This window comes from Drosophila arizonae, chromosome X, assembly GCF_054131065.1.
Source record: "Drosophila arizonae isolate 15081-1271.41 chromosome X, UAZ_ARI_1.0, whole genome shotgun sequence".
Taxonomy (NCBI): Eukaryota; Metazoa; Arthropoda; class Insecta; order Diptera; family Drosophilidae; genus Drosophila; species Drosophila arizonae.
The window spans coordinates 4,420,973-4,436,832 of NC_142927.1; the positions used below are offsets into that span (position 1 = coordinate 4,420,973).

The window sequence follows — 15,860 nt, forward strand, 5'->3', positions numbered from 1 at the left end:
TAAGCAAGGCATAGCGGTCGCATTGTTATACATATCTGATTTTTAGGCCTTGATCATTTCGGATCGATCAGGCATTCCTCTGGCTACTTGAGCGAATATACCCCGTTCACATATTACGCCTAGCTTACAGGGTATGCAAAATGAAACCCCATTAAAAAACAACGTCTTCCTTTAAACTAGAGCTCTGCTTAAAGTTCGCGTTCCAGAATAGTCCCTCGGAAACAGAATCAATAAATTTAAAGCGCATATGCTCCGGATGCATGAATCAGCTATGAAACTGAACTGCTGTTCAGTACGGCCGCTTTGCCATATTTGCTGGGTATAAGTTGGGCAGTCCTTATCATATTGGCGACATTTAAGTGCGGTCGTGCGATGCTGCGAGATGAGCCAAAACTGCGTCCCGGAAACCATAAGCACCGAAGCAACAGAAGCAGCAGAAGTCCGACAGCTGGCGGCTGGCGGCTCGAGGCCGTGGCTCGATTGTGGATGCGCGACGCTGTTTGACCTGTTGCCATGGTTGGAACACATAAAATTTAACATAATGCCCGTTCATGCCGGTGCCAAGGGGCAGGTGGGAGCAGTGCCAAAAGTCATAAATTACGTTAAGTCGCGTGCGGGCAGGAGGCGGGCAGAGGGGGATTGGCGGGCAGAAGTCGAGAGCAGGGCTAGCGCAGGGCACGAGGGGCAGGGGGTGTGGCTCATGTGTGCACCATTATCGCGTGTCGCCTTGCCAACTCGAAACTTTAAATGGGGGACAGGTACACAATGAGAGAGACAGGCAGCCAGCCAGACTGAGGGAGAGAGAGAGAGAGGGAAAGGGCGAGAGAGAGGCAGCGGGAACGGGGAGCAGTGTGTGAGGGGGAAAGGGTGGTAGTTGGTAGATAGTGCATTTGCCGTGGCACCTGCTGCGGCTATTTAAGCCAATTTTCAGCTTGTTGCTCACTCAATTTGCGACCGAGCCCACCTCCTGCCCCACCTGGGCCACCTGCCTCGCCTGAACCGTTGCGCGCGTGCCACGCCTACCGCATGCGTTGCCTAATTGAAGCAACTGTTGCGGGATTTTAAGCGCAGTCAAAACTGCACCAATGCACCTGCAAGAAGCTTAAACAGCAGCTAAAGTTGTTCCCCAAATAATTACAGGGTATTTGATATTATATACCCAATAGATATATTAAATATTAGCGTACATAACTACACGAAATAGATTAAAATGTGCATCCAAGCACTGAATAAACAATACGAATTGATGCTCTGTATTGGAATATCTATATTATCGATTATGATTATTGATAATTTTCGATAACAGCGAACTGTTTGGATACCGACTATATTATCGATTATGATTATTGATAATTTTCGATAACAGCGAACTGTTTGGGTACCGACTACAAAATTATCTTACAATCAACGTGAGTGATTAGTGGACTAAATTCGAAATTTATTGTTTACGATTGGGTCTGATATTTATCGATTTTCGGTAAATGCTCATAATCAAATATTGGAAGTTGATTTTGAAAGTTTCGCGGATTCGATAAAACGCCGCTAACTGCAAATTTGATTGTAAAATTTCGATGCGATTGTTGTGTGTGTGTGTAGCTGTGTAGCAGCTGTTACTCTCTCCAATGCGTGGGCGTGGCACTGATGGCAGCACGCAGAGCCCCACGATAATCCGTGCCTTGGTAACGCACATGCTCCAGCACCCGCCCCTGCCTATCGATGACATAGAGAGAACGTCCGCTGCCCTCGATGCCAGCATCCTCCTCCATGGCGGCGGCAGCAGTCACCGCGGCCATAGTCGATGTCGTCGACTTCTCACTGGGCGTTGGCAAACGCGGTAGCATCAGCTGAACCGGATCCCTATAGCCGCCGACTACAGTCAGCTCCGGAAAACGGCAAATGGATGGTACGTAGATATTGATTTGAGCCCGGGTTCCGGCCATCATTGCCCTAAATCTATCTATTTCGTTTGCTCACTATCGTTTTGCCAGCGAGTTGTGGGTTTTTGTTTTTTAATTAATTAATTTTTTATTTTTTGTTTTTTTTTTATTTTTTGTTTTTGGCTGTAGCTGTGGCTATTTTCAATTTTCTCAATTATTGAATTCGGATAAAACAGGAATTTAAAACAGGCATCAGCAATAAATAAAAACTGAATTGGCAGGGCAACGAAAGGTAAAACAAAGCTGACTTTGTTTCGAAATTAAAGTCCAAAGTTCCTAGACTAAATCTCGTTGCTCTTTGATAGGTGGATAGTACAAAATTTGAGCATACAGCATACAGCATACAACATACAGCATACAGCATACAGCATACAGCATACAACATACAGCATACAGCATACAGCATACAGCATACAGCATACAGCATACAGCATACAGCATACAGCATACAGCATACAGCATACAGCATACAGCATACAGCATACAGCATACAGCATACAGCATACAGCATACAGCATACAGAACAGCATACAGCATACAGCATACAGCATACAGCATACAGCATACAGCATACAGCATACAGCATACAGCATACAGCATACAGCATACAGCATACAGCATACAGCATACAGCATACAGCCTACAGCATACAGCATACAACATACAGCATACAGCATACAGCATACAACATGCAGCATACAGCATACAGCTCTGAAATATTAAAGCCAACACCTCCCCTACGCCACTGCTCTGTGAATAACTAACGAATATGAAGCAGTTGACAGAAATAAAATTAAAATACTATTTATAGACTTCGATACTGTGTGTGTGTTTGTGTGTAAGTGTGTGTGTTTGCATTTGCACTTGCTTAGAGCAAATATTTTCTATTTGGCGCCAGTTGACAATATGAGCAAACATTTTCTTTAATTGCTTCTGTTGCACTTAATCGAATTCGCTTCAATTTTCAATTATAAATTTTAACATAGCACTGAGTGCGTGATAATCAATCAAAGCGCCTTAAGGAGTTGCCTGTTAAAATGCAATTTTACTTAGTCACTAACGAACAAAATCGAAGAAGAATTAAATGAAAATATGGCTTCAGCTTTGAAATTATTCAAGATAAATATCCACATTGCATTGATTTCATTTAAATAAAAAAAAAAAAAAAAAAGGTGCGATAATTTGAAATACACTTGCTGTTAAAGCTAACAAGATTAAGAGAGAGAGAAGAACAGACAGAGTGATAATTGACTCGGCTTTTGGAATATTAAGATTTTAAGAAAATAATGTAAAAATTTATGAAAGCCTTTACGCTTTCAACATTCTATATATATATATTCAACAAAACTGATATACCCCTCTTACCGACTTAGATTCAGTTATTAAAACCAAATCATATTTGTCGTTCAATTTACGCAATTTCTATTTGATACTCATTCAAATAGTATTAATGGAAATCAATTTATTATATTTGAAAGGGCTTATGGACTGCAGTTGACAAAATTGATTGACAGCTCGAACGGAACGATGCATAGTTGCTTGGGAGTCATGGACAGTGCAGAGCAGCATTACAATCTATTAAGTGTGGATAACAGCGACACTGTAACATGTTTAGGTTAACAGCAGAGTAGCCTGATGATATTCTGATTATCAGGAGTAATCCTGATAATCCTAAGTTGATTATTAACACTAACCCTAACATTTTTATGCTAATAACAGAGGCATTTAACAGCTGCTCAATAACACTAACTTAACGTTTCTCTGTTAATAAAAGAATCAACTTAAAAGCAGCTTTTTAACAGTGTAAGTACTAAGCATTTTTCAGTTAATAGCAGGGCCACTAACAGTACCTCATTTACCCATTTATAAGATAATAATAATAATAAGATGAACAGCTGCTCAAGAACAGTTAATTACTTTAACGGCTGCCTCTTAGCATTCAGAGTGATGCAGATCTTAGAATTTTCCAAAGCTTTAACACTCAATGCGCAACAGCATCACTTTAACATTTCACTGATTCATAGCTCTCGTCAAAGTGTTGCTAAGCATGATGAAAGCAAGGAGAAATCGCAAATAGCAGAAACTTGGGGAAATTGTTTCACGGGAATCGGGAAATTGCAAAAAGATTTCATTTCATTGATATTCAGGTAAAAATAGCAAATGCCAACTGAATGCAGCTGTGATATCCGTGAACAGATTTGCCACTGAAATTAATTGAGAATTATATAACATAGCAGAAATCTGTTTTTTCTTTTCCCATTCCCAGCTTCCAGTTGCATTCGCACAGAGAGTTTTCTCATTAGGCGTTTCATATTTTTATTGCACGTAATCAAACAAACAAATACAAGTATACATAGAACTATTCTCTCCCTCTCACACAGACACTAAGCTTAAGCTCTCAAAACATTTAGTTTGTGCATGTAGCATTTCAAGGTCGGCTCAACTCACAAGAACGTTGATGCGAAGCCGTCACTGACGAAGGCCAGTAGATGTCGGCAGAGCGAGGGACGTAACGAAAATAACTTGAAAAGTATTTTTCAAATAGCACTTGCAGTGGTTATTCAAGGATACCCTAACATGGCAAGCCTAAATAGACTTTGTAGCTCTCTAGCTCTCTGGGCTGTCTTGATAGAATAGAAAGGATAAATGGAAGAGGCTTACTCAAAAAAGTAAATCATCCGATACCTAACAGTTATCGAAATAAATTGACATTGATATATTTCTGTTATTGAGAACTGTTATCGAGAGGATATGCCATTGATATATTTGCTTATGTTGCTGCATGCTGTTTATATTCTGCCAGGACTCTGATAGATTTTTATATAATCGTATATCATATATCATCTATTTATGAAATTCTGAAGTTTGCTTATATACCAAAAGATGATTGTTGACATTAATCGATTACATAAAAATGTCAGACAGCTTTCGATCATTTAAGAGAAACGTGAATTATATATTTAATTTTTAAAGCAAACTCTATATAAACAACAACTGTGGCTATAGATGAGGCCTGTACGTATGTATGTCTCGATAGATCTTACATTTGTCTATCTACATACTTTATATGACCCATTGAATAACTTGTTTTTGAATAGAAATGGTATGGAAATAAATTGTCTCAGAAGGTTCTTTAAACTGAATAAATGTTTGACTGTGTTTAGCTTCTGTGCGCCTTGAGCTATGCAGCGAAATTGAACAAACTCTTTCGCTGGGAAGGGAGAACTTTTTGAACGTCTACTACAATTTCCATATCTGTGAAGAATGATGATTTTTATTTTTATTGATTGGAAAATTGTGGAAATTTGCAAATGATGCTTAAGATGGATGCAATAGCAATGGAACCGCCCTCTGAGCTGCGCTTTGAGAAATATGAGAAAAATCTTGTACTTCTTCTTCTTCTTTTTGTTGTTGTTGTGGTTTGCAAATTGAAATTGTTGCATACTTCATTTGGCGATGCAGCAAGGTGTCGCAGGAGCAGGAGGAGCAGCACAGGTAGAGACAGAGAGAGTGGCAGAGAGAGGCCAAGGCATAGTTTAGGATCAGGCACTGCATCTGGAACAGGTGTACGCTTGGGGTAGGGGCACTCACTGCTTTGTGGTAAATGCTTAAAAATTTATTAATTCTGCTCGCTTCGACAAAAATTTGTTCGCCGCCTGCGGCGTCTGCCATATTCGAATTAAAATTTCCATAATTTGAAATTTATTTATTTAAATTTTTGCTCTGTTGCTTTTTTTGTTGCATTTTGTTGTTGTTGTCGTTGTTGTTGTTCGTTTGTTTCGGTTATTTGATTTGATTATTTGTTCGCGTGGACCTTATTAAAATTCATTCAGTTGAATTTGCAAGCAAATTTGTGGCCAATTTATGCATTACAATGTTTGGACATGTGTCGGCGACATTATTAACTTTATTCACATTAATTAAGAGCTCATATATCGTATAATAATTCACAATTTACAAATATTACCATCGAGAGCAGAGTGGACACATGTTATGCTCGCTCACAATGTGTCAAAGGGAGTCTATTGGGTTCGCCTGATGTCGATGGGTGATTGTTTGAGGTCTGCTAAGTTGTCTGGAGAGATTAGTTCCATATGCCCTCCGTCTTATGGCATGGCTTTTCCATTAGCAAGTAGACAAAGAGGCTGATGTCTGATATATTGGGTTTGACTGAAGTTGATCCGTGTCTGCTTTGATAGGAAGTTGACTGGAGAGCTTAATCGATGTTAGTCTCGTACAAGCTTTGCTTTATTAGTTATTGGCTTTACCATGCAGCTGATTTCTTATACAGCTAATATTTTCCTTCTCTGTAGCTAGACCTTCAGATATGTCGCTGTGAACGGGTATTGTGCAGTCAGTTACGCTCCAGCCCATTGCTCTCTATTTGTTTTTCTTTTTGGTTGTCTGCTTGCGTAGGCCAGGCAAATGTCAACATCAATATTCAATTGCAATGAGATCTGATGTTTGCATATCCCTTCACTTATACCCTGTAAATGCGTGCACCCCAGGGGTAATTAATATATTGTATATCTATTTTGTGTATACTCGCAAAGGAGTAAGAGAAAAAGTAGTTGAAAGTATATAAATGAGCAATGTGAAATATTGCTCATATTGTAAGGTATGTGGGCAACGTATATACCATATAGAATGCCTCTAATCTATACACAGTGTATATTATATAATCTATTTATACTGATATATTTTCTATTCTCCTATAAGAAAAGTCTCTCTGCTTAAAGAAATCTCGTAATGTGTGCTCTCTAGTAAAATTTCCTTCACATAAGGCATTTCACAGGGTATCTTTGCTGCTGTTTATTGCTTAAATTATTATTGTTTTGTGTCTCTTATTTTTCCTTTTTTTCCCCTTTTTTTTTGTCAACAATTAAGATGTGTTTGTGCGACTCAATCAAAAGCGCAGTTCCCTTACCTCTTGACTTATTTGTCTGCTGCACTTGGTATTACGCACTTTGAATACGCATCGAGTATTGCAACAATCCAAAATTATGACTGCAGTGTATGTATGTATGTGTGCGTGTGTGTGTGTGACTGTGTAAGCATGTGTGCCTGGCATTTAAATTAAATGGAGAAAACTCGAATGCATTGCTGATTGCAAGTCAATTTGATTATTGCATTTTGAGAGACGCACGCAAAGTCTTGGTAAGAGAGCTCACGGAATTCACCTCGGGGAGCTGCTGAGTGGGCGGGGCACGTACTGATGCAATACCCTGCAGCTGCAGCCGAAATAATTGCTTTAGGAATCTGTTAACTCAATTAGCCAAGCCAGAAAAGTATTCGATTGGCTCAGCACATTGCAATCGAAAACAAATATTTTACAAATATTCCATATCTAGCTGGCTAGCAGTGCAACGCATCGATATGAGTGTTATCGATAGCAACTGAGCCATAAATATAGCAAAACTAATGAGTGCTATGAAAGCTTCACTTCTTATGTACTAGCCTCAGTTTCAGGCATTGTTTGTTGCCTTGTGTGGAATCGAAAATCCATAGAGAAGGCATTTAAGTTCCCGATGAAATATATCTGCTTATAATTTGTTATCGATTCTCGATTATCTCAAAAATGCATCATCTGCAACAGCATTATTAAAGTGATGGCAATTATTATTCAATTTTGATCGTTTGCTATCGATAATTGTGCTATCGATAAGCCCCAAACAAGCATTTTAGACTCTAACGAAACAATATATGTTAATATACATTTAATGAATGCCCTAATTCATTTCATGGACATGACTTATCGATATATGGGTGATCGATTTGCCATTAAAAATTAATTTTTGATGGGAATATGCATTAAATATATAGTTGAATATGAAATATGTTACTTTTTAATATTTTGTTTATTATTTTAACATTTCTTATCTATTAATGAGTTATCGATTTTGTTTAACATTAATATTTATTATGAATTAATATTTCTTTTTTCGAATTTGTGTAAAAAGAAAAGAAGCGGGAAGGAAGATTGAATCAGTTGTTATCGATAAACTCAATTTCTATAATCTACTATATGCCTATTTAATATAAGTTTAATGAATATAATTATCGATGCATAATAATGCTCTATGGCAATGATAGTTCCCAATCGCAATATTATATAATGTATATAATTTAATTATTACGGTTTATGTACATTCACAACGACTTGCAATACATTTGAGATTCACATAAATGTACATATGTAGTAGTGGAGCCATTGCTGTCGCAGCATGAGTTATTGATTTGCCAAAAATACGAGATTTTGCTAAAATTTCTTGCTCAAAAATTTGTTGAACCCTTTGAAGATGTACGAAATCCCTTGCATTGCATCGTTGCTATGAGATCAAATGACAAATGACAGCAAACAAAGCTGAAATCCGTATGTAATGCTGCAGCAAAGATATGAGAGGGGAGAGGGGAGATGGGAGATGCATCTAACGCTGCATGCTCACAATTTGTGGCCAATAATTGAATATCGAAGCGCAAATTGAGTTTGGTCACAACCGAGAGATGATGCGCAAGGAGAGGAGGAGGGAAAGAGGCTCGCATGCACACGTCCTACAATTGGAAAAACAAAACTCAAGTGACCAAATAAAGCGTCAGAGCATGCCCGACTAGCAGATGCACTGCCCATTAGCTGCTGATTTATGAAAGTGAGTGAGAGAGCAAAAACCGCTGCGGCACAACGTCAGCTAGTCCTGCTAAGTCCCTGATGATTTGCCTATTAATGCCGCTTAGATTATGCATAATAGAATGAGTTTTCGATTTGTGGCAGCCCAACGTACACATAAGAGGCTTACAATGAACAATGCACAGCAGACAATGTACAGGGTATTATCGGGTATCGGGGGGTGGGGAGGGTGGCAAGCACTTGCCCAACCGCTGGCCAATGCGTGTCCATGAATTCGCATATGCATGGCCATTGTGCCCATGCATATGGATTGTGTGCATGTAAATATCGAAACAGGTCTATGCCATAGATAAGGGTAAACGCCAAGTTCCATTAGCTGTGGCAGCCTCCGACCCACGAGCCCCCGACAGCCCGCTCACCCACCTGGTAAGCTTCCATCTAAACGGAATGCACCTGTCTAGTCTCCTGTCGCTTTTTTTTTTTTTGTTATTTCTCTTGTTTCATTTTGTTCTTGCATTATTATTTGCATCCTGCTGGTCTGGACTCTGGTCTGACCTCTGTGGGCTATCTGATTTCTGGGCACAAAGTGCACTCTGATAAAGCCCTGGATACTCTGATTTTTTATTTCACACTGCGTGCGGTTTTTATTGCAAAAATTGTTTGCCCGGCCACGTTTCATAAAAATGCAGTTGAGAATTAATTAAAAACGAATCCGAAGCTAAATAAGCGATACAACAATTGCTCGTTGCACGTAGGAAGCCAAAGAAAATTAATTTAATATAAATTTGCTTGGAATGCTAGCTGCATCCATAAATATACTGACCATATACTGAGACTGAGTCGAACTCTGGAAGCTGAAGCCGAGGCGTTTAGCAGCTTTTAATTAAGTTCAGGTAAAGGTGAAGCTGCAATCAAGTCAATTTGAAATTGAATTTGCTTTTTGTTTTGCTGCAGAAGCAAATGTCAATTAATTAAATTAGTTATTGATTGATAGTCTTATTGCCCTCAAAGACTTCATTACCCTCTGCATAGGTCCTTTGGCTCAGATAGAAGCTTAGACAAGTCCCAATTGAAGCCGTTGCATCCTCAGTCACAACTTGATCCTCCTCCACTCAGCATAGTCTCCGACATGTGGCCGCAGTCCTCACACCTCGGTCACATTAGTCTGGTTTCAGGCCTCATTGTGAACGAGACCCAGAATTTACCACATGCCTCAAATGGTTGTGGCACAATGAGCACGATTAAAGGTCCAAATGGAGCAATTGCTAGATAAAGACTTCAGCATTCAGCATTTAAAGAATAACGATGTAATCTATTTTGTGTATATAGAGAGTATACTGAGAGTTTGCAGAGTGTGTACAGACAGTGTACCGAAAGTATACAGAGAGTTTACAGAGAGAGTATACAGCTATCGTATAGAGAGCTAAAGAGATACAGAGAGAGTATACAGATAAACTACAGTATACAGAGTATACAGAGAGCATACAGATAACACAAAAAGAGTGTACAGATAAAAAGCAGGCAGTTTATATAGAGTATACAAAGAGCTTCCACAGAGTATACAGTTAAGCAAATTGAATTCACAAAGTCCACATTGAGTATACAGAGAGCATACAAACTGTTTACATTAGTGATATTAGTATACAGCAAGTATACAGAGAGTTAACATAGAGTACAGAGAGACTATACAGATTGAAAACAGAGACTTTACATAGAGTATACAAAAAGCATACAAACAATTTATTTTTGTGATATTAGTATACAGAGAGTTAACATAGAGTACAGAGAGAGAGTATACAGATTCAAAGCTGAGTTTACATAGAATATACAGAAAGCTTATACAGAGAGCATACAAATAGTTTACATTAGTGTTATTAGTATACAAAAAGTATACAGAGAGTTAACATAGTGCACAGAGAGATTATACATATGGAATACAGATTGAGCTCAGAGAGTTTGCATAGAGTATACTTAGCGCCTACAAAGATTACAAAGAGAGTTTACAAAGTATGCAAAGTATCGGTTATTAAGTATCGAGTACAGACACGGTTATTAAATATCGAGTATATTTATGCTTCTTGCTTTCCCAACTGTCAGTTGTGCGGAATCGAGAGACAAACGCCGTTTGACGCAATCTGCAGCCTTGGGGAATTTTAATGTAAATAGTTCAAGCACAATCTTATTTAATAATAATTCTTGATTCTGTTGGAAGCTTGCGTGCCAGACCAGCAGGGAGTCGGAATCAGAGAAGTAGTCAAGGTCGAAGTCGGAAGCGCAGTCAGTTGTTAAGACACGCAGCAATTCTTTGGCAGCTGCACAAAAAAAAAAAAAAAATAAATAAATAATAAATAAAAAAAAAAAATAAATAAATAAATAAAATAAAATAAATGAAAAATAAAAATGAAAGGTGTGCAAACGCTTCATGTGCGCTTTATGACAATGTAATCAACAACGACAGCAGCAACAGCAGCAGCAGCAGCAACAATAACAACAACAATAAAGGCCAACAATAAAGCCGGACTAAAGCTAAATAAAATAAAAATATATATATACATATACATATATGTAGAAAAATTGTTGCTTCAGCTCGTTGTCAGGCATAATATTGCTGTTGTTGTTGTTGTATATGTCCTTGCTGAGCTGGCTGTCCTTGTTGTTATTGTTATTGTTGTTGTCACTGGTTGAAGTCAACATATTGTGGCATTTTAAGCGGAAAATATGCCTTACTTCCGGTTTGCTTTACAGCAAATTTTTTATTGTTGTTGCTGCTGCTGTGTTGTACCCTATACAAGAAATGGCACAAGGGGTAAGTTAAACTAGTGAAAATTGCAGATAAGTTGGGGCTAACATGCTTCAGTATAGGGCACCTATCTAGCCCAGGATTAATATCCTGGCAGTTCTCTTAAGCTACCTCTGCAGATAATGTCTACATAAATAAGAAATCATATGATATGTTCATTCCATAGTCGTGCATACCCTGTCAGGCCATGCCTGTTGTGCTGGCTGTCACTGCTCTTATTGTTGTCGGCCTTCGTGGCAATAGCTGGGCGTGGCAAGCACAATGCACGCACACATACACACATACATATAAGTGTATATATAACATACATACCTACATATACATATATATATGTATATGTCTATAGCTGTTGACTTGTTTACCGTTAGAAGAGCGGCGCCAAGATGGCTGGCGAAGTAACTGCTAAGCAGGAAGTTGCTGGTAATTGCGCGTGTGAGTTCGTATGTGTGTGTGTGTGTGTGTGTGTGTGTGGTGTATGGGCAGCTTTTAATAGCTCTTATAATATTTATATGCATATGCAAGCATATACACACACTAAGCATATACATATGCATACATATATATTTACCTGCATGCCCAGCACGAATGTATTCCGAATACATTTGCATAAGCACATTACGTATACGCCGCGTGCATTTCGGTTAGCTAACCCTAAAGCACTTCAACGAGCTTAGCTTAAGTTGGGCTTAAATACCATTCAAGTGAAGCTCGAGCAAACCTCGAGTGAAGCCAGGCAATAGGCAGAACAATGGCTGGAGTTTCGAATAAATATTTAATTCGAACCGAATCTGAATGGGAGAAATTCAAATCTCTGCGACTTTAAACTTCAAAGGGCACAGCTCAGCTCTTGTTTCATGTTGGCGAATGCAATCTAGCCTTGGGCTGTACAACCACTAGCCCAAGACAGTGACAATCTAATTAAAGCACACAGAAAGAATCTGGGCCACAGCAAAGTTTGCTGCAATCGTTGCTGCTTTATTTGCGGGAGTTGCGGGAGTTGCGGCTGGCCACGGACTGCCTAAAACTAGTTTCGTCCTATTTACAATAAGGTTCGGCCTTTAATTGCACTTTCTGTGTGGGGTCGCTGGGGGCAGCGGGGGCGGAGGGAGCGCGCCGGCGGGAGGGTATTGGGATTTGCGTTAAGTTTGCAGTAAGCTGCTGCGCTGGCCGTAGCCGTAGCACAGGACAAGGACAAGGACACGCCACAAATAGCAGCAGCGCCAGGAGCAGCAGCAGCAGCAGCCGCAGCAACAGCAGCAGCAATGGTTGGTGTAAGTGAAATGGAATCCTTTGGCAAACAATGGCCCATTATTAACATTTACCGCAATCGGAACAACACGACACGACACAAAACACGAGCCAAACATGCACTGCACAAAACTTTCAAGACCAGCCGCAAAAGTTCCGCCTGGCAGTTGACTAAAAAGAAAACAGCCCGAAGCACTGCAACCGGGCATGACCGACCAGCAGATACCCTGAGCACAGCTGCGATATTAACACACACGAGACTTCTGACATATATTCCTGTCAGCTATGGAGCAATTGCATTGGGCCTGCCCTTGCCTGAGTTTCGGGTGGAGAATCTATAAGGATAAGACTCTACTATGGGAAACTCGATTTGTTTGTCTCTTTCTTGTTCTTCTTTCTCGACGATCTTCTCCTTATATATGCTTTCATTACTTTACACCACACACCGCATCGGCCGGCTGCACCTAGAAATGTGTTCAAGTAGTGCTGCTAGGGAAATCCTCTTTGCATGCGCTTGCAGGGTATACAAACAGAGAAAACGCAGACAAGCAAGAAAACAACAAGAAGTTCCAAGTCCAAGTCCAAGAGCAAGAGCAAGAGCAAGTCCAAAGTCTGCACCAAATAAAAGTTTTCGTGTGAAATTGGAATTGGAATTAAAAGCACAATAAAGGCGCATGGCAAAGGAATAAAAGAGTGAATGAGACACAGAGAGAGGGAGAGCACGCGAGAGAGAGAGAGAGTGAGAGAGATAACGAGAGGGAGACCAAATAACTTAAGGCTAAATGATTTGTGGGTGCTTAACCAAAGCCCGTTCGCAAATAGATAACATTACGAAAGCATAAAAGAGAAGAAGCATGCATGCATATGTATGTGAATGGAAACTCTATGAATATGCCCAGCAAATAAGATTAACAGTTCCCCGAAAGTGACAGCAATTAAAAACCAAAAGGACGATAGTAAGGGGATTACTTGAAAGAGCAACAGGCGCATAGAAGTTTCAGGGAGGGCTGACGAAATTTGTTTGCCAAAACAGACTCAGCGACGCAGCAGCAGAAGTTTCACGAGAGCTGCAAAAGGATTGTGTTTACAGTTAGTTTAATGATGTAGAGCAGCGGAAAGATGCCAAGTTAAAAGTTGCTTGGAAAAGTCCTACGGAGCAGCAAAGACAATTGGCAAATCGGAGCGGAAAGTTTACGAACTATAAATATATGGAATTTGTTTTTGTAGCAAAGACTGAAGGTAAAGCCAGATTCGGGCTTTGGACAGAGTAGACAGAATATTAGGAGGGGGACGGGCAGTGTCATAGAGAGTGAGAGAGAGGGTGCAAGAGCGTGTGTGAACGAGTGAAAAGGAGATAATGAGAGAGAAAGAGAAAAAGTAGGCGATAGAGTGAACGAAAAAATATACGGAGAGTGGAGAGAGAGGTAGGTGTATAAAGAAAACGTAGAGAGAGAGAGAGAGACAGGGAGACAGAGAGAGAGAGAGGGTACAAGAGAAAGTCAGAAAATCACGCTCTCTTTCTATTCCTCTCTCTCTTTATTCCTATCTTTCTCTGTCTCCCTCTGTCACCCACTCTATCCGACCGAAATTCTCTTCCTCTCTCACCCTCTCTCTCCGACCGAAAATCTCTCTCTCTCTCTCTATTCGACCGAAAATCTCTCTCCCTCTCTATTCCTATGTCTGTCTCTCTCACTCTCTTCCTCTCTTAATCTCTCACTCTCTCTATCTCTCTCTTCTCTCTCATTTTTTCTCTCTATTAAAGCTCTTTCAAATTCTCAAGCTAAAATTGACGATTAACTAAACTTAAGAGGAAGTTAAAATTGACGAGGAAGCCTTCTAGCCTTTTAATAATAGAGGAACTCTAATGCTTCCAATTTAAGCTAAGAATGGCTCGCAAATGTTATATAGTGTGAAAAATATCCGATAAGAATACAAATGCTGGCCAGCCAGAGGAAGACAAGAAGACTTTGCCTCTTCCTTCTACAAGAGAGAGTAATCGAAAGCAATTTGACTTAAATTTGATGTGATTATGGAGATGGGGCTACCAGTTATGGTGATGGATATTAAATTATAGCACTTTATTGTCTCCAATTATTTTGATTATGTTTATAATAGATGCAATGTATTAATTACGCCAAATGTATGTACGTAAAGAGGAAAGATGGCAGCTCTTAATATCTATTGATGGTAAAGTGTGGAAACATAGTCTATTAGATCTACATAGTATGGTATATAAGCAGTGAGGCGACCCTAAAAAAATAATCAAAATCTCTTCGCCTGTATTGCTCAGCGACTTGAATGCTTATATAGATACCGAGAATATATTGGAGACATATAGAAAACAAACCTAGGCGAGCAATCGTAGTACACATGTGGGTTCACATTACTAAATATTTGTTTGCTTAAATAATAAATTGTTATTTCGGTTTCGAGATCAGGGACAAGTCGTGCGTGTACCTAAAGTCTATACGAGAAAATATATTTTCAAATATTTGTATTGTTTTTCCTGAGAATTTTATGTTCGATTGTATATTTTGATTTGAAAGAAAACTAAATAATGGTTGCCCAAACGGATCCCCAGATATTCCGCTTGTCGCAGAACAAGCCAAGGCTGATAATGATGACGCTGCAGTCGCAGGAGGAGGAGCTGGTGCAGATCAACGAGGACATGGATTCGAATGTGCCAACGATTACAATGCCGCCGCCAGATCTCGACATTGTTGATCCGCTGCTGTTTCCGGACACAAGTCTCGAGATCATGGAGATCGCCGATGAATCCGACCTCGATGCCAATGGGGCCGTCGATCAATTCACAGCCATAGATGCAGCCGAAGCCAGTGAGCTCGTTGACCATAAAGGGGAAGATGAGATATTGGAGGACAACTGAATCCAGGACAAGATCCCCGCCTGCCCTAGTCAATGCATCCAATTGGAGTGAATTTTTGTGGATCCAAACTTTTGTTCGAATTTATGAATTAACAGTTTAATAAACGGTGCTATCTATTAATTTGAGTGGACCAAAATGTGGGCGTTGAGCATAGAAAAGTCAAAGAGGTCCACTCTATGAGTGAGCTAAGATACAACGACTTAGAGCTTAGAGAATGGATAATCTTGGTTCTACGAGCTGTTCTGACAGGCTGAGTTCTTCATATTGCGCGTGGCTTCCGGAAGGAAGGATGAACGGCTAGACGGACAGACTGACAAACGGACGGAAGGAAGCGAACGAACGTATGACAGATGGACGGACAGT

At 39.8% G+C, this 15,860-nt stretch overlaps 2 protein-coding genes across 2 annotated transcripts; one reads left to right on the top strand and one right to left on the bottom strand.

Moving 5' to 3' along the window:
- Positions 1-1,419: 1,419 nt before the first annotated feature.
- LOC108618558 (uncharacterized) lies at positions 1,420-2,178 on the bottom strand. Its single transcript, XM_018014616.2, has one exon. It carries the CDS (start codon positions 1,941-1,943, stop codon positions 1,611-1,613), a length of 333 nt encoding a protein of 110 aa, XP_017870105.1. The 5' UTR covers positions 1,944-2,178; the 3' UTR covers positions 1,420-1,610.
- Positions 2,179-14,961: 12,783 nt separating this feature from the next.
- On the top strand, positions 14,962-15,617 carry LOC149267815 (uncharacterized). Its single transcript, XM_089473992.1, has one exon. The coding sequence runs from the start codon at positions 15,168-15,170 to the stop codon at positions 15,495-15,497; it is 330 nt and encodes a 109-aa protein (XP_089330118.1). The 5' UTR covers positions 14,962-15,167; the 3' UTR covers positions 15,498-15,617.
- The last annotated feature ends 243 nt before the right edge of the window (positions 15,618-15,860 follow it).